Source organism: Vipera ursinii, assembly GCF_947247035.1.
Source record: "Vipera ursinii genome assembly, chromosome: 12".
Taxonomy (NCBI): Eukaryota; Metazoa; Chordata; class Lepidosauria; order Squamata; family Viperidae; genus Vipera; species Vipera ursinii.
Genome location: NC_139525.1, coordinates 7,244,859 through 7,267,424, shown reverse-complemented (window position 1 = coordinate 7,267,424; position 22,566 = coordinate 7,244,859). Strand labels below are relative to the sequence as shown.

General features: G+C 37.5%; 1 protein-coding gene across 6 annotated transcripts in view; it reads right to left on the bottom strand.

The window, feature by feature from the left end:
• Nucleotides 1-22,566, bottom strand: part of DIAPH2 (diaphanous related formin 2) — a 240,609-nt gene that overhangs the window by 124,151 nt on the left and 93,892 nt on the right. For all 6 annotated transcript variants that reach the window (XM_083371796.1, XM_083371801.1, XM_083371797.1 and 3 more), the window contains 4 exons: nt 21,388-21,482; nt 15,263-15,364; nt 8,429-8,668; nt 2,703-2,832 (listed from right to left, as the gene is read on the bottom strand). In XM_083371796.1, coding sequence (XP_083227922.1) covers nt 2,703-2,832; nt 8,429-8,668; nt 15,263-15,364; nt 21,388-21,482 — 567 coding nt within the window. The remainder of the gene's footprint in view (nt 1-2,702; nt 2,833-8,428; nt 8,669-15,262; nt 15,365-21,387; nt 21,483-22,566) is intronic.

Below are 22,566 nucleotides of genomic sequence, written 5' to 3'. Positions count from 1 at the left end.
AGGTAGGTATTTTAGTTTTACAGTGTAATCTAAAGAATTCTGTGGCATCTAGAAGAGATCAAGATGTATTATGGCTAAAGCTTTTATGAATATCAGGATTGTGATACAGTTCTGTTAGCGGGAATGATGTATCTGTCAACCAAAGAGAGAACATTGTCTCTTGTGATAATTCATTTGCAGAATGCTCCTTCCAAGGAGATTCACCTTTATCTTTTCAAGCAGGTATCATAATATTCCCTGGATTTTTAAAAAAACAAAAAAAATATTTTAAGTCTAGAGCTTAATTTTCTATTCTTTAGGCTATTATTGATTCTACTTTTATTTAGTGCTTGTAATATTTGTCTTGTGTTATGTATTTGATTTTATTTGTTGTGGCTTATATACTGCTCTGATCCATTCAGCTCGCTGAATGACTTACATTTCTCTTTCGTGACAAAAAGGTAAAAATATTATATAAAGAAACAAAAATGCATAATGATAGTAATAATAATAGCACCTAAATAAGAAAATAGAGGTACTCGGAGGATAGAGGTAATTTATCTTAGATTTTTCATGGATACCCAATTGGTCATAAAAAATAACTGGCATGTGTCCTTACGATGTTGTACTTTAAATGAGGTAGATAGTACCAAAATTAACGCAATTGAACACCTTATGCCATCCAAATTCATGGGTTCTGTCTGCCTGAACATCTCCATTTTATAATATTCAATAAAAAATAAAGCTTATTTTGAGACAAGGTCAGCTCTGTGATTATATGGGCACATCTACATACTATTTCTTTTTTTGGCAAAAACACAGAAATGGCATACTCTAGATTGGGATATTCTAGAGTCCCACAGATCTTATCTTACTTAGCTTTTTGTCATCTGCTGCTACATCTAGCCAAGGGCACTAATGGGAATCCTTTGAAAACTATGATTTTTTTTTTTAAAAAGGCTAATCTGAAGACAAGGGTTTCCATACAATCCATACTATGGATTGTTAAATGTGAATGCCAACTATTATCTAGAGTACTTAAGCCTTGAGTTGCAGTTGCAAAGTGTGCAAGAATTTCCACTGCTTATTAAGTATGGTCTTGGGAAATGTTAATTGTTTGTTTGTTTATGAGTTTCTTGAGTAGATCCAAATATTTCATGGATGGATGGATGGATGAACAATAAGAAAACTTAAGCAACTCAACTTGAAATATATTCAAAATCTTAAAGGAAACAGGATTTTAGATTCCTAAGTCTTTCCCACTTTTTCTGGTGCAGTGGTTTTAATTAAACTTTACCAATCCTTTGAGGTGACCTTTTAACACTTCAGAGGTTTTTCAGTGAAACTGCCAAAGCTACGTAGTAAAGTGGTGACGCTTGTATGTGTGTAGGTGTTGTCTTAAAAATAGCTTACGTGTTTTATCTATTATATTAAAGTTCATCTTTGATCACTCGGCAAAATGTATTTCATGCCTGAACTCCGCTATAATTTACACCTGGATAGTAAAACATCTCGTTATGAGAACATTTTCTCTAATACTGACCCACTACAATTCAGATCCAAAACTTTACTGAAGAATAATTAGCATAAGCACCATGGTGAACATTCATAAAAGCTATGTAAAGTTCTGCAATAGGGAATCGACCATCTGTTTCTAATTACATAAGTGATGGCAAACACTGTTAAATTCATTATATTTAATTGATAAGACCCACATTTAACCTAATCTTAATTTAATTTAGCAACCACCTTTATATTTTTTCCATGTGTGCCTATAGACTTCATGGCCAAAATCTTCCGATGTCAGGAGTTTGGGCTAGTAGAGTTATAGACAACATTGTCAAGGTCTATTCTGTAGCTTTGTTCCTTTGGGATCATATGAAGATAAGATTAAATTTATGTAGACTAAATATCTATTATATTTTTTTTTGCATTTTGCAAAGCCTTTCCCCCCCAAAATGTGGATTGATTGGACAGGTTTTTAATTTCTTTTATTCCCCCCGCCCCCAAGTGAGACATATCTGTAATTTTGCTAAAGCTCTGATTTTCACCATTCAATCAGATGAGAAAAACAGAATATTTTAATTGCACATAAAGATTAATTTTTAAAAATTGATTGAGGACCCCCAAATAGCTTAGCTTACATGGGTCATATCCATCAATATTTACTGGTCTAATGTCTATGGAGATTCTCAGTCATCCAGATCACGGATGTCCCAAAAGTGCTTTTTCAAAATCTAACTGGATTTTCTTTGTTTTGTTTGTAGACGTTTTAATTCTCACCCAGAACTGAAGAAGCTTCTTGAATGAGAAGCGAAATGTGTTCAAGCAAAACAAAGAAAGTTCAGTTGCATTTTGAAAAATTCCTTTTGGGACATTTACTGGTTTCAAAAGTAAAACTAAGAAATTATTTATTTGACTTTGCAGACGTCTGAAAGGATCTTGAGGACCCCCAGTGCCCCAGGCCACACTTCGAGAACTACCTATAGGAAAAGTATTGTATCCTATTACTTAATACTTAATTAAGTATTGTATCCTATTATTAATTCCATAGTAAAGCGAACTATTTGGTTTCTCCTAATCAATAGCTAGAAAAGAACTATTCATTAGCATTACCCATCATTACAGTTTTCACAGTCCCACAAGGTAAAAATTCAAGGTTCCAAAACACTTTCCACAAGTTAGCAGATCAAAATTACTCCGCGTTTTATCTTTTGAGTTACCTTTGCTTGCACTTTCTACATGTTCAAGTTCATCAGGGAATTTTAAGATGTCTTGATATTTCTCTTCACAAATATCAGCCAGGAAATGCAACAGGGTTGTTTTTTGATCAGATGATTTTGTGTCTCTAATCTGCAAAAATGGAAGAAATAAAAAAGGGGTGAAACATGATTTCTTAGGACTCTACTTCAAGAAAGCTTTTTCAACATATGTTCTTGGATTTGCTTGCAAAGATAAATTAATTGCATTTCTAAGTTAACACCAATACGAAATGTGGGCTTAAAATATTATTTTTAAAGAACCCTTATGTTAGATGTTGTTTAAAAAAAAACAGGCAGTTTTTAGCAGTTTATAATCTTACTTTTAATGTTCTTAGTTCTACATGTTCTTTGCTCGCTCTGAGATTAAGAGGTACTCCAATGGAAGAAAAATAACTTTTTTTTTTGTTTTATATGGCTTTCTCCTGAAATGCTGTCTAACTATATGTGGAGTGTCTTAAATCTCCCATCATTCAAATATATGACTGTGGATGATTCTAGAGCTATATAAGCATATGTGTACATAGAGAGAGAGACACACACAAATTACTAGACTTTGTTGTTTGTTTTAGTTGAGCAACAACATGGCTCGCCAAACATAATACAGATTTATGATGTTACGCCAATATTCATTTCTTAACAACCAACTAGAATCTGCCATTTTATGAACTTCAGAATAAAGAAATTATGGTTTTCTTCTCTCTGACTTAAAACATGCTAATGGATTCCCACCTGGTCTTTTTTCAAAAGATGCCCAGTTTTATGTCTCTCTTTGGTTTTCAATCTTTTAATTGTTCTTCTTTGTCGACTTATCATTCTAGCTAAATCCTTCTTAAAATGTGGTACCCAGAATTGGTCACAACATCCAAGATGCAACCTGATCAACTCAACAAAAAGGAACATTACATTTTGATTTGGAAACTGTCCTATTTATGCAGCCTGAAATTGTGTTTGCCTTTTTTTTGAAACCAGATGTTCCACTTTAATTTCTGATTACATATTTTTTTCATATATGCTGTTCCCAAACCAAGTACCTCCTGCACAAATCTCAGTTTGTTTGCATTAAAAGATTCTATTCTATTCTTGCTAGGCACTATTTGTAAGGACCATTCATACAGTTGCAACACAGAAAATTTATTCAAGCCTATACAAAAGAATCTGGTTAACTAAAGTTTAACACTAAATTGGTGTCAGATAAGGGTGGCTCAGTAGGGACGTGGTGGCTCAGTGGGTTAGGACACTGAGCTTGTCAATCAGAAGGTCGGCAATTTGGTGGGTCAAATCCCAAGTGCCGCATATCAGAGTGAGCGCCTGTTACTCGTCCCAGCTTCTGCCAACCTAGCAGTTTGAAAGCAGGTAAAAATGCAAGTAGAAAAATAGGGACCACTCCGGTGGGAAGGTAACAGCATTCCGTGCGCCTTTGGTGTCTAGTCATGCCGGCCACATGACCACGGAGACATCCTCGGACAAGCGCTGGCTCTTCGGCTTTGAAACGGAGATGAGCACCGGCCCCTAGAGTTGGAAACGACTAGCACGCATGTGAGGGGGAACCTTTACCTTTACCTTTTAAGGGTTTGTAGAATTCAGGAAGGGAGGACTTGGAGTGTTTGTGAGAACATAATGATTCTAAGATGATAACACACTTAGCTCCACCTGTCATCTCTGCCTGCTTTTTCTTATTTTACCTACCCTACCCTACCTTGTTCTATTCTATTCTATTCTATTCTATTCTATTCTATTCTATTCTATTCTATTCTATTCTATTCTATTCTATTCTATGTAATCTACCAAGGTCATCTTTTTTCTTTTCCCAACTCTGTGTGCATTGTTAAATAAGCATTTAAGCACTCCCCATACCTCTTCAAACCATTAATAAAAAAGCTGAAGAGTACTAGTCCTAGGGCTGAACCTATTCACTCTATTCAACACTTCATTTCAGGTTGATGAGAATTTGCTATAAATATTATATGACTTTTGTTTTAAATGAGATGTGAATCCACTTAATAGACACAACAACCAACCCAAATTTAACTTACTAATCAGAATGTCTGCCACATTTCTCATTGTTCGAATGGCAACAATTGTGAAAATGCTAAACAACCTCCAGTCAATTTATAGATGCAAAAACTTTGAAAGCTACCACAACGATGTGGTACTCTCCTGACTACTAATGAGGCTGTGGGTTTATTCAAATCCTTTTTTTTCCTGAACCATAGTTGTATAAATATTAACAGTTCAATGAATCAACAATCATGAATGCTTCAGTGCATATATCAAAACTACTGTCTGCCAGCCTTGATGCAGTCCATGAATTCTAATGGAAGTCTTTTTTTATATTTAAGCAAAATTAAGTCCTGCAATTCTCTGCCAAGGGTTGTTTACAAATTGCTGGATTCTTCAATAATTCCACCAGCTGCAATATAACATCCAGAGAGATAATGCATTTTTAAGGATTTGCAATCAACATAAAGATATTAGTTTTGCAGATAGGACTCAAGACACATTTAATGCATAGCTTCCAAAATGTCTTTCTTTCTACATCCGCCGCCGAAAAATGCTCTTTCCCGGTGATTCAGGACCAAAACTGCCCAGGGCTAGATATGCACAAATCAACAGCACCCTGATTGATTATTTCAAGACGGCCCTTGTGACAGGTGATTGGGGAGCTTTTGCCGCAGTCCTCTCAATTAAAAAGGGTAAGAATACCATCTGTTGCTTCTAAGAGACAGCTTCCAATGAGGAATGGTGAGATTAAACTCTTCGTGAACAAAACTAATCTCTTAACTTTTTTTTTCTTTCAAACTTACATGTGTACATAGATAGCTATTATGTCCCTCCCATTCAAGGCATAACCTCACTTCCAGGTGGGCTCAAATGCTTCTTCAAAACCAGCAACCTGAGTTGAAACTCTAATTACAGTAATTCAGCAACAGACCAGTCATGGATTGCAAAGCCAGCATTGGAAATGGGCTTTTACTTAATGTTACAGATCACCCTGTCCAGTCATGTTTGACTCTAGGGGTTGATGCTCTTTGGATAGCCAAGAGAGCCAGCATTTCCAAAGACATTTCTGTGGACATGTGCCAACATGACTATATGCCGAGGCACACAGGACGCTGTTTCCTTCCCACAGTAGTGGTACCTATTTATCTACTCACATTTGCATATTTTCGAACTGCTAGGTGAGTAGGAGTGTCACGCGATACTCAGATCTCGAACCCGGGCTGTCGGCTTTTCAGCTGACAATCTCATTGTCTTTGACGGTTGAGCCAACGCGCGCCCCCCCTTTGTAAAAAATAAGGCAATAACACAAAAAGCAAGCCTCTTCATGACACAGTAAAATCTACTCTACCAGAAAGATCTTTATTTCAGGATTTTATGTTTTCACTTCTCCTTGCCAGTCATAACTACAACCTGTATTTATGATTTACAACCCACAGAAGATTTCCAACCGTATATTAGTAGCATAATGTTTTTTTAGTTGACATTTAGATTCAGCTGCACATCTTTTTTTATCATAGTGATTATGAACTGTGACTTTTTAATTGCCCTTATTACAAGTTATATTTGATAAATAAACCGATGTGAATATACAATACAAGAACAGATTAGCCTTAAAATAATATAGCTATCTTTCCAAAAAGAAGATGTTTTCTCATCACATTTTTCCCCGACAACTGTGATCTTGGCTGCCCTCATTAACACATCTAGAGTAGCAGTGGATAAAAGTAGAAGCTTAACCACACACTCAGATACAGATATATTTTAGCTGTTATTTATTAATGATGTTCTCATTGAATTATCAATTTTTAACTTTATGAGGACAATATTTTTTTAAAAAAAACCTGCAAGAACATACATGCTGTATTTCAGTAAATTATTTTTTAATCAAATGGTGAAATATGTAAACAGGTTGTCTTAAATATCCTCAATTTTCAAGGTTATTCTGAGACAAGGATATTATTTCTTATTCCCTCTCAGTTTAACAAAACTATTAAAGGACTAATTATCCAGCAGAATGTATAGTTGGACCTATAAAAAAAGGATGCATCTATTTAGCTACTTCATACATCTGAAATCTTACAGAAATTAGTCTTTAAAGATTTCATATCCAGGAAGGGAGGCACTTATCAATATAATAAAAAAAGGCAAAATTAAAGACAAACTTCCTAATTTGTTAATAAGAAACAAGCGTCTGATGTTGAGGGTACATCCACGTTATAAATTTATTTCTTGATTAAAGTGATGCTCGTTATGGATTAACGTTGACACAAATTTAGTTTCTCTTTAATACTTAGTGATTGAAGAACAGAGAGACAAACTACAAAAGCTGGAACTTGATCCTTGGGCCAAACCCATTAGCTTGACGGTCTCATTCAAATCCACACAAATGCATATTGTACATTTTCTAAAGACTTAGTTGTAATTGAGATTACTGATGGCAACACCACAGCAAATACATTTAAGATAGTCTATTGACATTGTGATAGTTATCTTCTTGGAAGTCCGGCACACTAAATTTAGAGAAATGCACCCAGTAATTCACACAGTATTAATTATGGACAGGAGGTCCCATAAATCAGGTTAATCCATGCTTGAATCATCTCCGTGTCCGAGTGTAAAAAAGATTTAAATAGTAACTTTTTCATAACATGCTCTTTCAAATGATGCTACAATCTGCTGCTTCCCAACCGTCTCCCCCAAGCAGGTCTGCCACTGTTGCTATACATTTTCAGTTTGTATTAAAGCTATTATTTATTGTGTTGCAGCCACTAAGGAAGATGTTATTGCCTTCCCAATTCAACTGGATAATGCTCAGTGAAATTAAGCTGTCCTTTGGATTAAACCTTACATTTTCATTTCCCCAGATTGAGTTCAAAGGACTTATCACTGCTCTCTCTTTTGCCCCCTTTCTTCACACGCTCATGCAAACATGGCTGGGATTTACATAAAGATAGATAGATAGACAGATAGATAGATAGATAGATAGATAGATAGATAGATAGATAGATAGATAGATAGACAGATAGATAGATGATAGATAGATAGATAGATGATAGATAGATAGATAGATAGATAGACAGATAGATAGATGATAGATAGATAGATAGATGATAGATAGATAGATAGATAGATAGATAGATAGATGATAGATAGATAGATAGATAGATAGACAGACAGATAGATAGATGATAGATAGATAGATAGATAGATAGATGATAGATAGATAGACAGACAGATAGATAGATGATAGATAGATAGATAGATAGATAGATAGATAGATAGATAGATGATAGATAGATAGATAGATAGATAGACAGATAGATAGATGATAGATAGATAGATAGATGATAGATAGATAGATAGATAGATAGATGATAGATAGATAGATAGATAGATAGATAGATAGATAGATAGACAGACAGATAGATAGATGATAGATAGATAGATAGATAGATAGATAGATAGATGATAGATAGATAGACAGACAGATAGATAGATGATAGATAGATAGATAGATAGATAGATGATAGATAGATAGATAGATAGATAGATAGATAGATAGATAGATGATAGATAGATAGATAGATAGATAGATAGATAGATAGATAGATAGGTTTGGAAATGGGTGCAGAAAAAATGTACTGGCACTTGAAAAATATATTATTTTTTTTACTGTTCACACTCACCTTGCAAAGGAAACTAATATTAAAACCCAGCGATTGGGCATTTCTTGAGCCGGAATTCATGTAGTTCCCAATCATTAGCATAAGTTCTAAAAGCTTAGTGAAGCTTTCACTCTTCTTCAGCTCCTCACACGCGATGGTGACAGCCATGATGCCGGGCTTGATGTTGTTGATGTGCTCTTCAAACGTGAGCTTGAAAAGGATCCCGTTGAGACGAGGCTGCAGCAGTTTCACCGAGCTCATCTGGAAAGGAAGAGGAGGAACGTATGGGGGGGAAAAAGGTACTTCAGACAATAAAACAGAACAGAAATGAACGGCAACATTTCTAGGGGATTTTTCCATGGGTAAAGGGATGTACAACTTATTTATATTAGGTAGTTGTTGGTTGACTGGCTGGCTGGTTGGTTGGTTTTTCAACCTAAGGAAAATAAAAATTGCCCCTAGGCTTAATTAATTTCATGGATGGATGGATGGATGGATGGATGGATAGATAGATAGATAGATAGATAGATAGATAGATAGATAGATAGATAGATAGATAGATAGATAGATAGGAGAGAGAGAGACGGAAAGAAGAGAGGGAAAGAGGAGAGGGAGGGAGATAGATGGAAAGAGAGGAGAAAGAGGGAGGGAGAGAGAGAGGGAGGGAGATGGAAAGAGAGAAGAGAGAGAGAGGGAGAGAGAGATGGAAAGAGAGGAGAGAGAGAGGGAGAGGGAGATGGAAAGAGAGAAGAGAGAGAGAGAGAAGAGAGAGGGGGAGAGAGAGAGAGAAGAGGGAGAGGGAGAGAGAGGGAAAAGGGAGATGGAAAGAGAAAAGAGAGAGGGAGGGGGACAGAGAGAGAGAGAGATGGAAAGAGAGACAGGGAGGGGGGGAGATGGAAATTTTGAATTCTGGCAACTTAAATGAGCAAACACCTGAAGCTTTCTAGCCAGCAAGGTAGCATTTTCACAAGTGGTCTCCTCCGCCAATCACTTCACCATACATTTTTTCTTCATTCATTCCATATCAAGCTTAAAAGTCCTTTAACATTAAATGACTTCCTTTCTTATTTTTTTTAATTTGCAAAGAAGTCATCTTATCAACAACATAGTTAACTAAAGTAACCAGGAAACAAAACCTGACCGATGAAACCAGTGACTGATGTATATCGTCATTTAATTTAAATCTGGCCTTTGCATTTTTGCTCAACTTTGCATTGCCAGGGACGATCGCAAATGTTTGTAATTACTGACATACAATTACAGAATAGCTTTACAGTGCCCATTAAACAAGGGTGAACCTGGAATATTGAATAAACATTACAATGAACGCTAGCTGGTGATTTCCTCCCCCCCACACTATTTATTTATTTTTTTATTTTAATTCCATTTATATCCCGCCCTTCTCCGAAGACTCAGGGCGGCTTACAAGCTTAGCAGTAGCCTTCATTCTATGTATATGCCTGCTTATTAGGGCTTTCACACACACCCCCAAGCGGCATTATTACAAAGTCAGCTTAATTGCCCCCAACAATCTGGGTCCTCATTTTACCTACCTCGGAAGGATGGAAGGCTGAGTCAACCTTGAGCCTGGTGGGATGCGAACCTGCACTAATTGCAGGCAGCTGGTGTTACTTAAGGAGGCATTAGCCCACTGCTCCACCAAGGCTCTTCCCATATCTTGGGAAGAGCCTTGGTGGAGCAGTGGGCTAATGCCTCCTTATCTTGTCATATCCTTTATTCCTCCAAATAGTTTTATCAATGCCCATTTGAGATAGTAAAAAAATATGGTATTTTTTTCTTTTCTTGATGATATTTTCCAAGGTGATGTTATTTTAGAGATTTCTATATACATTTTAAAGAAGTATAACCATCAGAAGCAAAACCTGGGTATTGAGTTTACTATTAGCTTAATCCAAGCCCTTGTGATATATGCATTGCTGAAGAAGATTTATAGAACTCTATTCAATCTCCATTAAGAAAGAAGTTGGATCTCCACCAGAGAGCTTCTATTATGGCTGGTAACAGCATAATCACTGTGCAAATAATGCTGATGTGAACAGATACAATTACTACATGTTTTTTTTTTTAGTGTGTTGCCGCAGAATTATAGCTCACTAAGCCTTGTAAGCCCGGAAAACAATCTGACTGAAAATTATGACAGTTGTCAGATATGATCCTATGTTGCATTTCATAAGACTGGTTTGATGATTTACTACGCGAAGCGCCCAGGGATGCTGAATGCAATTGCATAATATACAAGGCTTTAGTTATATTAAGAAGTCACTGTCCATCAAAATAGCAACAGGGGAATTTCATTTTTCAACCTGATCCTTCACGATATTAAAAAGAGGAAGCAGTACCAATAGCTTTGAAAAGCTGCTACAACTACTTTATTTCCCAACAGAGCATCTGACAGATTTATACTTTTGCTACTTAAAGCACTTCCAAATGGCTTATTTTTCCTTCTTTTGAGCACCTAAAATAATCAAGACTCTTTCACCCTGGTGGACTTCCTTCAAGAGGGTTATTTTTCTGTCATCCCGAAGGTCAAATGATGTTCTTGAAAGGAGCTAAAATTCATGTCAGTCTGAGAAAAGTTAATTCCTCTAAATTGTGTTCCAATCCAATCATGCATCTCTGTGCTTGGGAAGCTGGTTTGTAATATTTCAGAACTAAATATTGCTTAATATATATATATATTTTCTCATCTTCCAATAAAGATTAAGGACTAAGCAAGAGCAAGGAAGGAAAAGGAGAATGAATTAGAAAAGTGCGCCGAGAACGGAGAAAGAATAAATGCAATCAACATTATTGTGCTTGAAATATGTGACAATTAAATTGTATATTTGTTGTTAATATTTTCTTGAGATTACCATGGTGAAATTCATAAAACATGTCAGGAAGCGCTTATTAAACACTAGATTATTTCTTTGGATCAGAAAAATCTCAAAACAACAAACATTAAAACAACATCCAAACTATAAACAGTTTTGAATACGTCAGTTTTCATATCTGAAGCTTAAGATATCGCTAGAGCAACTTTCCTTTGTTTTCCCTCATTCAGCTTCATCTTCTTCAAATTCTCTGCAAATTCTTTTTTTATATATATATTAGGATACAGTTCCAAATGCTGTTACCTAATCTGAAGATATAATTCATCTTAATGTTTCATCTAAATGAAAATGTGATGCTCCAATTTTCATGCACAAATAAGAATATTAAGCTAATTAGGCTATTATAATAAGTCACCTAATTAGAAAGTGTGACTTTTCTAAATGGATTTTAAACATCTAATTTTGACCTTTATTAGATTTGATGGGTATATTGATTATCCAATTAAAGCCTTATATTAATCATTAACTTACCTAATTTGTATATGCAAATAGGTGTGTGCATTCTGAAGAAAGAAAACAATCTCGCACCTTCAGATACAAATTGCAACCAATCTATAACTTTTAAACACCAGGGCTCAGATTATTATAAGCAGGAGTCCTTTTAGCAATGAAGTAATTCTTAACTGCAGGCTGAATAAGAGGAATCTATATAATTGATCAGATTTTATAAGCAGCATAGGACCTTTGAAAGGTTCCGTGTGTTTTTATACAAACGATGTGATCCTCTAATTCCATCATTTAACAAGGCTGTAACAAACAACACATTTTATACATGCATATGTATGGGAAAGTATATACTATGAACTTATACTCTTTGTTCTGTTCCAGCCTACAACCAGCCCTGGTTGTGTGTCAGGGACAACTCCTTTTTCCTTTTTACAGTCAATAGGCTGGAAAAACCCAACCCAAATTTATTTACAGTTCAAACAAAAAAGCAGCAGAATATTTCCTTCAATAAATGAATCAAAATATCAGACAAGAGTCAACAAACAAGAGTTAAACAGAAGTATCAAGAACAGACCAGGATTCCCTTAGAATGTCTCCAAACGGTTGCCTTCAGCAACCAGCCCCACCCACACTTTCCCCTTTTATTATCAGTCCCAAGGCGTGGCTTCTCACTGCCTTCTCCTCCTCTCACTGAGTTGCCTCATTGATTTTCTCTGCTCTGCTGGATTGCCTTCTGCTTCTAGCGTCTCTGAACGGATTCAGCTGTGACTCCTCTGAGTCCAACACCTCCTCCTCACACAGCTGAGCCTCATGAGGAACATGACTGGAGGGGCCAGGCTGAGAGTCCTGCAGTGCATCAGAGCCTCCCTCTGACACCAAAGGCTCTCCAAACCCCTCCTCCTCCTCCTCAGATTCATCGGACTCAGCTGCTGGGAGCACAGGCTGACACTGAATCACAATAATCTTTAACAAAAAAAATGACACGCAAGCTTCAGGAAACAACACTGGCAATACTCTTACAACATACCTACTCCTAACAGTTGTTCTCATAGTAATTTGTGTACTATTTTTGATCCAAAACATTGATAGCTTTGTCGTTATCACTGTATTTTCACCTTATAGTGGCAACAGCAGGGAAAGCAATAGACAGTTTCTCATTCAAACCTTCACTTTGTTATCTCCTTTGAAGTTGTTTTTCAGTTAAAATATGGACTTAGATGTCTGGTATCAATACATCTGGGTAACACTTGACTAAGCTCAAGAACAATGTAGAACCATCTAGCCAATGTTCAGTTCTTTATTTGCTTACATACAATATACAGAATCTTGCTAGACTGAACTCTTGCTAGTTTCACCCAAATGGATATGGCTGGGAGGCTCTAGGGGAAGTGGCTATCCTTACACTCTTGCTCTCTTTCTCTGTCTCTTATCCAGCTCTGGGTTGGGTTGTCTCTTATTTGCCCCCGCCCCTTTCCCCCCTCTTTAGGCAATCTCTCTCACCAAAGCATAAATTTATATATATATATATATATATATATATATATATATATATATATATATATATATATATATATATATATATATATATATATATATATATATTCATATATATATATTCTTCAAAGAATACAGTATGAGGCAAAATAAGATTAGAAATTATTCTGGAAAATTTAGCTATCACGAATGTATTTGGGCCCATATGAGCAAACCTTGATAGCAGAGACAAAGGTTGAAAACATTGTTTGAGGCTTAAGACTACCTTGAAAAAAATGCATTGGAATTAAGTTTCACACCCAAGAGGTTATATGGTAACAAAAAGGCAGTGAAGGTGGAATAGCATTCTTTAGCTCTTAATCACTTTCCACTGATATACGTGCCCTGTGATCCATAAACAGGAGAATCTTTCCCAGCTCCAGCAGAATTTTTTGCCATACATAAACCAATAATAAAAATGCATTTGTGTGTAAGCTGCGGATTTGCAGATAAGTAGAACAGCTGTCAGAGATTAACACTCCATCCCAAAAATAGGGCTGTTTGAATACATTTAGAATTCCCTGCAAGTTTTAACACGGCAAAATTTTCCCGTAAATGGGATGGTTGTTAAGCGGACTGTTATTTGGATAATTACACAGGAGTTCATCACGTAAGATGTTGTTTGGCTCTAACCTTATCCAATTTTTTCTTTTCTTTTACACTACATGGAATGAAGCGTACAGCCTCTGAAAAATTTACTCAGCCTAGAACATCTTGGAATCCAAAGAGACCAAAAAGATGACAAGTGCGAGAAAATATGGCAATTCTGTTCTAAAGCAAAAGGCGTCCAAAGGTCCTGATGGGGCCCTCAGGGAAGACAAATGTACAAAAGAAAGAAAGACTTCTGACAGCGTAACAGAAAAAAAAACTAGAGTAGCTGCAATCAACACCTATAAAACTGTTAATACAGAAATGCAGTTCAAATTGAGTGATATCTTTTTTTTTCTTGCCACAAAATTTTCTTTTCCTAGACCAGACATGTCAAACACAAGGCCCGGGGGCCAGATCTGGCCCGCAAAGTGGTTTCATGCGGCCCGCGAAGCCATCCTGGAAACAGTGAGGGAACGGCCTCCTCTGCCTTGGCCCTGGCCCAGAGACCCTCCTTCTGCCAGAGACCGTCAGATCTGTCCCACTCCTGCCCAGGCCCCCATAGGCACCCTTGATGCCAACGATGTAGAGCTGGCCACGCCCACCCAGTAGGCCATACGCACTCTAGCCACGCCCTCCCAGTAGGCCACACCCACCCAGGCCACACCCACCCGGCCCCCTGAGGGCAACCGCAATGCTGATGCGGCCCTCAATGAAATTGAGTTTGACACCCCTGTCCTAGACTGTACCTCGTAGCGTTCCTTGAAGCAATATTTTAGCTTTGATGAAAACTGTAATATCCAGCTTAGAGGAACGTACTCGATGAAACTACCCAAGTAACTTTGTATTTTGTAACATTGCTCTGACCCTTTTTTTTCTTCCCCTCCCCAAGAACCTAAAGAAGTATTAATGGATTACAATCTTTTTATGCTTGCCGGCCATTCGGCAGCAAAGCGGGAAAAGGCATTCCAAATATCTTTCATTCCACAATTAATTACACGATCTGACCAGCGATTAGGGATCCAGCCAGGTAGTAACATCTAGCAAACCTAGGATCATCATGATAAATAAAGCCAGGCAGGATTAAGATTTTTAGCTAGAGTTTACAGAAGAAAACAAATATCTCAAAAAGAAAGTGATGAAGACTGCAGTATTGTTGCAAAAAAAAAGACTTTATGGATGTGTCCAAAAATCCCCAGAAGTTGAGTTACACTTGAAGGAACAATTATCTTCTGGGACACAACTTTAAAAAAAATTCTGTCTTGAAGAAGGAGATCAGAGAGGACAGCGAAGAGGGGAGAGGGGAGGGGAGAGGTGAGAAGAGAGAAGAGAGAAGGGAGAAGGGAGAAGGGAGAAGAGGAGAGGAGAAGAGAGGAAACACAATTCAACTTACCACAACTCCAAACTGCTCTGACTCACAGAGATCGTCATATTCATTCTTCAGTTCAGCTAAGGCATTAAGTTCTTTCTGTTCAGGGAGATTCTTAACCAAGTTCTAATGTGAGAAACAGAAATTAGGATTACTGCTCTTCTCTCTCTGGGAAGGGAAGACAACAATTAGAGGTCTTCACACTGTCCTACATATCTTTCTCCAAGCATACAATGGTGTCCAATAGTATGAAAATGTGATTTGAGGTAGTTAAAAGACTGTCTCTCTATAATGTCCTAAACTTGCAAAATGCATTATGACTTCAAAGGATTACTTTGATATCCATTGAGCAATTATTATTTTTTTTCATGAAAAACATTTTTTTTCTTAATTCACAGGCAGGCAATCCCCAGATAGTCATTGTTTGGGAGTTATTTCATTCACTACCCATTCAATATACTGAAAACATTTCTGGCCACTTTTTTTTTTAGCAAAGGGTTGTGTAAATCCTGGCTCCAAATATAATGAGGTGATACTATAACCTTGAAATATGAGACTCTACACCAGAAACATGCCAGTGTTTTCTTTCCGTATATTTCATGACAGCGTCCATTCCAAATAGGGAGCTTCGGTGTGAATCATAAAATTAGATTTCCTACTCATCCCCTTCTGAAGGATGGTTCAATAAAGCCTGATATCGAAACAATTACAAATTTTACATCCTCTTCCAGATTCTGGAGCCATCACTGATCAAATTCTTTTCCAGGCAGCCATTGTTGCTATTGTGATTATTATGCCAGAATATGTTAACTAAGGGGTAGGGGGTGGGGTTCAGCTGGAATATAATTTGGAAGACTTGGGTGATAAAAAAATAAAAATAAAAATGGCGGCTTCAGAAAGATTCTGCAAGGGAAAACCCTAACTTATCCTAAAAGCTCTAGTACCACTGTGGTTAGAATGCAGTATTGTACTCCTCAGTCTGGAGTTTGATCCAGAAACATCGACTGAGCCTTCCATCTTTCTGAGGTCAGTAAAATGAGGACACAGGTTGTTGGGGCAAATGTGCTGACTCTGTAAACCGCTTAGAGAGAACTGTAAAGCACCTGAAGCGGTATATAAGTCTAAGTGCTCTTGCTCTTGCTAACTTCATGTAATCCTTGATTTACGGCCACAATCAAACCCAAAAAATTTATCTTGCTAACCAGGAGAGTTGTTCGGTGAGTTCTGCCCTGTTTTGTGGCAATTTTCGCACCACACTGTTACGTGAATCACTGTGGCGGTTTGAAGTGAGTAGCACAGTTAAGTGAATTTGGCTTCCCCATTGACTTTGCTTGTTAGGAAGTCGCAAAAGGTGGTCACCATGAACCCGGGATACTGCAACCATCATAAATGCAGGCCAAATTGCCAAGCATCCAAATTTTTATCCTTGTGACCGTGAGGATGCTGCAACGGTAGAAAGTATGAAAAACTGGCATACGTCACTTTTTTCACTGCTGTCATAAACTAAACAAATGGTTGTTAAGTTGGGAGCTACCTGTAATCAGAGCTGTGGTGGGGCAGGTGTTAGAATGCAGTATACTCCAGGCTAACTCATTGCTTGCTCCAGGAGTTCGATTCTCACTGGCTCAAGGCTGACTCAGCCTTCCATCTTTCCGAGGTCGGCAAAACAAGTCCCCAGATAGTTGAGGACAATTTGTTAACATTGTAAACTGCTTAGAGAGGGCTGTAAAGCACAACAAAGCAGTATATAAGTCTAAGTGCTTATTGCTATTAAAAACACACCATGATCATTGCACATTTATTAAAAGCATTTTCTTTCATCAACCTTGATTTATTTTATTTATTATTTAGGGGAGGAGGGGGCGTAGCAGTACTGGGCAGTACTGTATGTACCTTGGATGGCAAGGACTAGGTATAAAATGAAAATGAGAGAAAGCTTGAGCTTAGAGATTGCAAGAAGATAAAGAGAGAAGGTCCAATAAATAAAGAAATAGAGGAGGATCAACATTCAACATCCCAGTTGGGATTATTACAAACTTTTAAAAGTTTCTTGATTTAGAGGATGTCAACTGCTCAATAATTCTTAGTTCTCTGGCCAGAATGTTCTCTCCCTTACCTCTTAACAGGAGGGAAGCATAACAATTACATGGAACCTATTGTGAATATAATGCCATTTTCCCTAACAGCGCTAAAGCTAAAATGCTCCTTGTAGTTTGGAAGGAAAATGTATGCTGACCTTACACTCTATGGTCAACTGCAAAGATTCAAAAATGGAAAACATTCATCAGCACCCACTGACTGATCCAGGAAGAAGGGTGTGCTGCAATTCTGTCTGTTGTTTCCATGAAACAGTGTATTGCTTAGAACATTATACAGTATATATGCTCACAGCACTTTTGTGGGGTGGATAAGCTGTGAGAGTATAAGGACAAACTTAAAATAAAATACATGCCACATCGAATAGCTTGGAAACTAGATCTGAGGTCGCTTTTAATGTATCACTGACTGGCTTTTCTGTTTCCTACACATCAGGCAGAATGAAATAATTTTATAAATACACTGGAGCACGGTGTGAATGCAATTTATCAACACCTGCTACATCAGGATACTGCGAGTTCTTTCACTCTCACTAAACTGAAAGGAAAAAAAATAACAATTTATATGACAACCGACTATCGTTAGCAAACATTTCACCAATTGTCAGCAACTTTCAAATCCCTTATCCCTGTTTCTGCTGTGAAGACAGTCGTGGGATCCATGATACCCAAAGATGAAACGGGCTTAAGAAATAATCAACCTCGGATGCAATGAAGAGTGCTTGATTTCAATAATTGTGGATAGTCCCTGATTCGCAACCATTCATTTAGTGACTGTTTGATGTTAACAACAACACTGTAAAAAGTGACTTATGACCATATTTTTTTTACATTTATGACCGTTGCAGCAACTCCAGGGTCAGGAGATCAAAATTCAGATGCTTGGCAACGGGCTCATATTGATCAACGTTGCTGTGATCCCCATTTGCCACCTTTTGACAACCAAGCTCCATGGGGAAGCCAGATTTCCCTTTACAGTCATGTGACTAGCTTAAGGGTGGCAGTGATTCACTTAACAGCTATGGGCAAGAAAGGTGGTCAAAGCTCACTTAACAATTGTCTCGCTTAGCAACAAAAATCTGGCACTCAACTGTGCTCGTAAAGTCAAGGACTATCTGTAATCGACCTCAGATGGAATAAAGAGTGCTTGAGTTCAGTCATTATCTTCCAGAGCTAGTTACTGCTTCCATTCAGAAAAAAATGGATTAAAATGTGATTAGAAAAGCTAAGAACGTGGAACTTTCAAACTATGAAATCTGCCTTGCAAGGTGGCTTTGCGGAGTTTTTTTATTTATTTATTTATTTTTGGGACTTGTATGCCGCCCTATCTCCCGAAGGACTCAGGGCGGCTAACAACAATAAAATACAATGATACAAAAGTTAAAAAGAATTAAATTAACAGCCCCAAAAGATTAAAATTAATAAATTATTTTTTTTAATTAATTTTCATTAATTTTTAATTTAATTTAATTTTAATTCCATTTATATCCCGCCCTTCTCCGAAGACTCAGGGCGGCTTACAAGCTTAGCAGTAGCCTTCATTCTATGTATATGCCTGCTTGTTAGGGCTTTCACACACACCCCAAGCGGCATTATTACAAAGTCAGCTTAATTGCCCCCAACAATCTGGGTCCTATAAATTAAAAAACATTTTAAAATCCCTATCGTCAGTCCAGGTCAGCCTGATGAAAAAGGAAAGTTTTAAGGCCGCGGCGAAAGGACCGGAGATCCGGGGCCATCCGGAGCTCAAGGGGGAGTTGGTTCCACAGGGCTGGCGCTCCCACAGAAAAGGCCCTCCCCCTGGGGGTTGCCAGCCGACATTGTCTAGCCAACGGCACCCTGAGGAGGCCCTCCCTGTGTGAGCGCACTGGGCGATGGGAAGTCATTCCCGGCAGCAGTCTTGCTCCACACGTGAGCCCAATATATTGCAACACATTCATAGCTCCATTACAGTTAAAACATTTTACAACCAAAAAATCCCGAGTAGAATCCACACATCCAACTAGAGGAAGTGAAAAGAAGGTATTTGTGACAGTATCGAAAAACAATGTATTCAATCCCGCCTGCTTCATATCTCTCATTTTGCAGCCCCGTCAGCACAGCGATGTTAAAAACTGCCCATTGAACAGAACCGAGACGTCACTTAAGTGCTTTTCCCGTTTCTGCCATTTTAACAGAAGCTTATTTTTCTGAAAATGTGAATTGCACACTTAAAGGTTAGTTAAGTGAAAATATTGAAACAGGTGCCCTTTCTTGCATTCAAAAACATCACCTTTCCTTCCTGTCTCAAAACAACTCATTAAGTGAGACCATACTTGGATGTTCTTGTGGATTTTCATTATTAAACCTATCATAACATATATAGAGATGAGCTCTTACACCAATTCAAATGAAAGCTTTGTTTCCAATTCAAAGTACTTTCTAACAGACTCTGGATTGTTATATTGAACAATTGTTCAATATGACTGCCTAATATATTCCTTGATAAGATTAAAAATACGAATCCCAGGCATGCTAAAATTAACAAACAAACGAACACTGGGATAGAATTAAAAACTAAAACAGTTTTTATTGCTAAAAAAATCAAGCTTTCGTTGGCCAACTGCCAACGTCGTCAGGATGGAGGTGCTGGGGTGGGGAGATTCCGTTTATACTGTTGGTGTCTGCACTCTGCTCATGGAGCGCGCTCAGATCTGTTTGTTGAGGTCTCCCATATTTCTTTGAGTTGTCACGCATCCGTTTTTGGGATGTATTTGTCTCTGGGTATCTGTTGTTAAAAGTGAATTGTTTATAGCTCCATGTGTTGTGGCCATAACTCTGGTCATTGTCCATGTTCTCATGCCAGGGATCTTAAATGGTTGTTGCTCTTCTTCCTTGTGTTCGACATTGCAGAGTGGTTGTGTGCTGGTGCAATCTTGGATTTGATGCAATGAGGTAATTTGTGAATGCTTGCGCTGTTTGTCTTCATGTCACGCACGTCGTTCCTCTTCCCAATTTCTTAGTGCCTGGTATGCAGGGAGGAGGTCTATATGCCGGTTGATGGAGGAGTGGTTTGAAAACCAAGCTTCCTTAAACAAGCGGCCGCCTTTAGTGTTGTCGCTGGCAATTGCCTCAGTCCCTGCTAGATTTATAAATATATATATATATATATATATATATATATATATATATATATATATATATATATATATATATATATATATATTATAGGAAGAATATGAATACTTCATAAAAGATCAAACTATTCCACTGTTGTCTGTTCCCCATTCTTGTTATTTGTCATCCCAGGTTTTCTAGATAGGCTGAAGCAAAATTCACCCTAACTAAAATATTGAGATGATGACACAAATAATTAGATTGTTACAGTATGTTAAACAGAATTTTTAAATTATTGTGAATCAACATGCATATTTGTGAATGTGATCCTACTGTTCCCTGCTGGTCCATCCTTCCATCTGGATGAACTGGATTTGTCCCTCCCTATTTTAAGGATTGGGACGCGGTGGCTCAGTGGGTTAGGACGCTGAGCTTGTCGATCAGAAGATCGGCAGTTTGGCGGGTCGAATCCCGAGTGCCGCGTAGCAGAGTTGAGCGCCTGTTACTCGTCCCAGCTTCTGCCAACCTAGCAGTTCGAAAGCACGTAAAAATGCAAGTAGAAAAATGGGGACCGCTACGGTGGGAAGGTAACAGCGTTCCGTGCACCTTTGGCGTCTAGTCATGCCAGCCACATGACCACGGAGACGTCCTCGGACAAGCGCTGGCTCTTCGGCTTTGAAACGGAGATGAGCACCGGCCCCTATAGTTGGAAACGACTAGCACGCATGTGCGAGGGAACCTTTACCTTTATCTTTATTTTAAGGATTATCTGCACTGAAAGTTTTCAGCATATTACTTTTCTCATAAATCAGAATTTTAAACACAGACCCCCTTTCAGGACATATAATTTTGACATTTGAAGCAAACTTTTAACATGTTCCACATCCAGCTTGAGATGCCCACAGAGCTTCATAAAAGAGTTAAATTTGGTTCAAAGAAAATGGCATAGTAACTTACCTGAATTAATGCTTCACTTAGTTTTGCTTCATCTACTTCTAATATGATGTGTTTTATTTCTTCGTAAGGCATGCGGAAAGATCCCAGGAAAATAGCTGAAATGACACACCATCATAATTTGAGAGAGGACATTAAATGAGTGCCTTGTACACTTTATAGTGAAAAGTATGGTTTTTATCCAGAACTCTTAATCTGAAGACAAGTTTCTATCCATTTTATGCATTACATAAAATAAAACACTGTTTTATACAATGAAGTTATGGCAGGAAGGATAAAAATGTAACTTAGAAATGTAGGCTACATGGTACAAGTCTGGGGATAAATGTACAATATCTGAAAACGCTGCTTTTGTGTTTTAACTATATTAGAGCATATGTGCATTTATGTATTTGAGTGTGTATGGGTATGTGTGTATATATACACACACATATACACACATACATTTTAGCCACTGTCTATCCATTGCAGAATGAAGGCCTCTTCCGCATGTTTCCAACCAACATGGTTCTGAGCTTTGGGCCCGCCATACTTGCTGATGTCATTGATCCATCTTGTTTTAGGTCTCTTTCATGGACACTTTCTATCAAGTGGGATCTATTCTATGACTACCTTGGCCCACCTGCCGTAAGTTCTTCTGCTATGTGACACCAGCCCGTTTCCATTTCACTCTCTTGATGATATTGCATACTGTTGTTTGTTCTCTAATCCAGGGGTCTCCAACCTTGGCAACTTTAAGACTTGTGGACTTCAACTCCCAGAATTCCTCAGCCAGCTGTGTGGAGTTGAAGTCCACAAGTCTTTTTTTTTTTTTTAAATTTTTTTTATTAAATTTATTATTTAAAAACATTGGACACAGTACCAGCGAGCTGACAAACCTTTTTGTCTACAATGTTTAAATATATATATATATACATGTATATATGTACATCAAAAATACACTTAAATACACTTAGATTACAAATCGGTGAAATACCACAATATTTAAAACAGTGAGCTAGTCTGTAAAACCTAATAGAGACCTTTCTTTTTATCCATCCAAAGATACAATTTGTTCCAAATTCTATAATAGTCTGATTGATCTTTATTCTTTAATTCCAAAGTTAATCTGTCCATTTCAGCGCAATCCCAAATTTTCCTAATAACCTCTTTTTGTCCTGGGATCTCATTCTTTTTCCATTT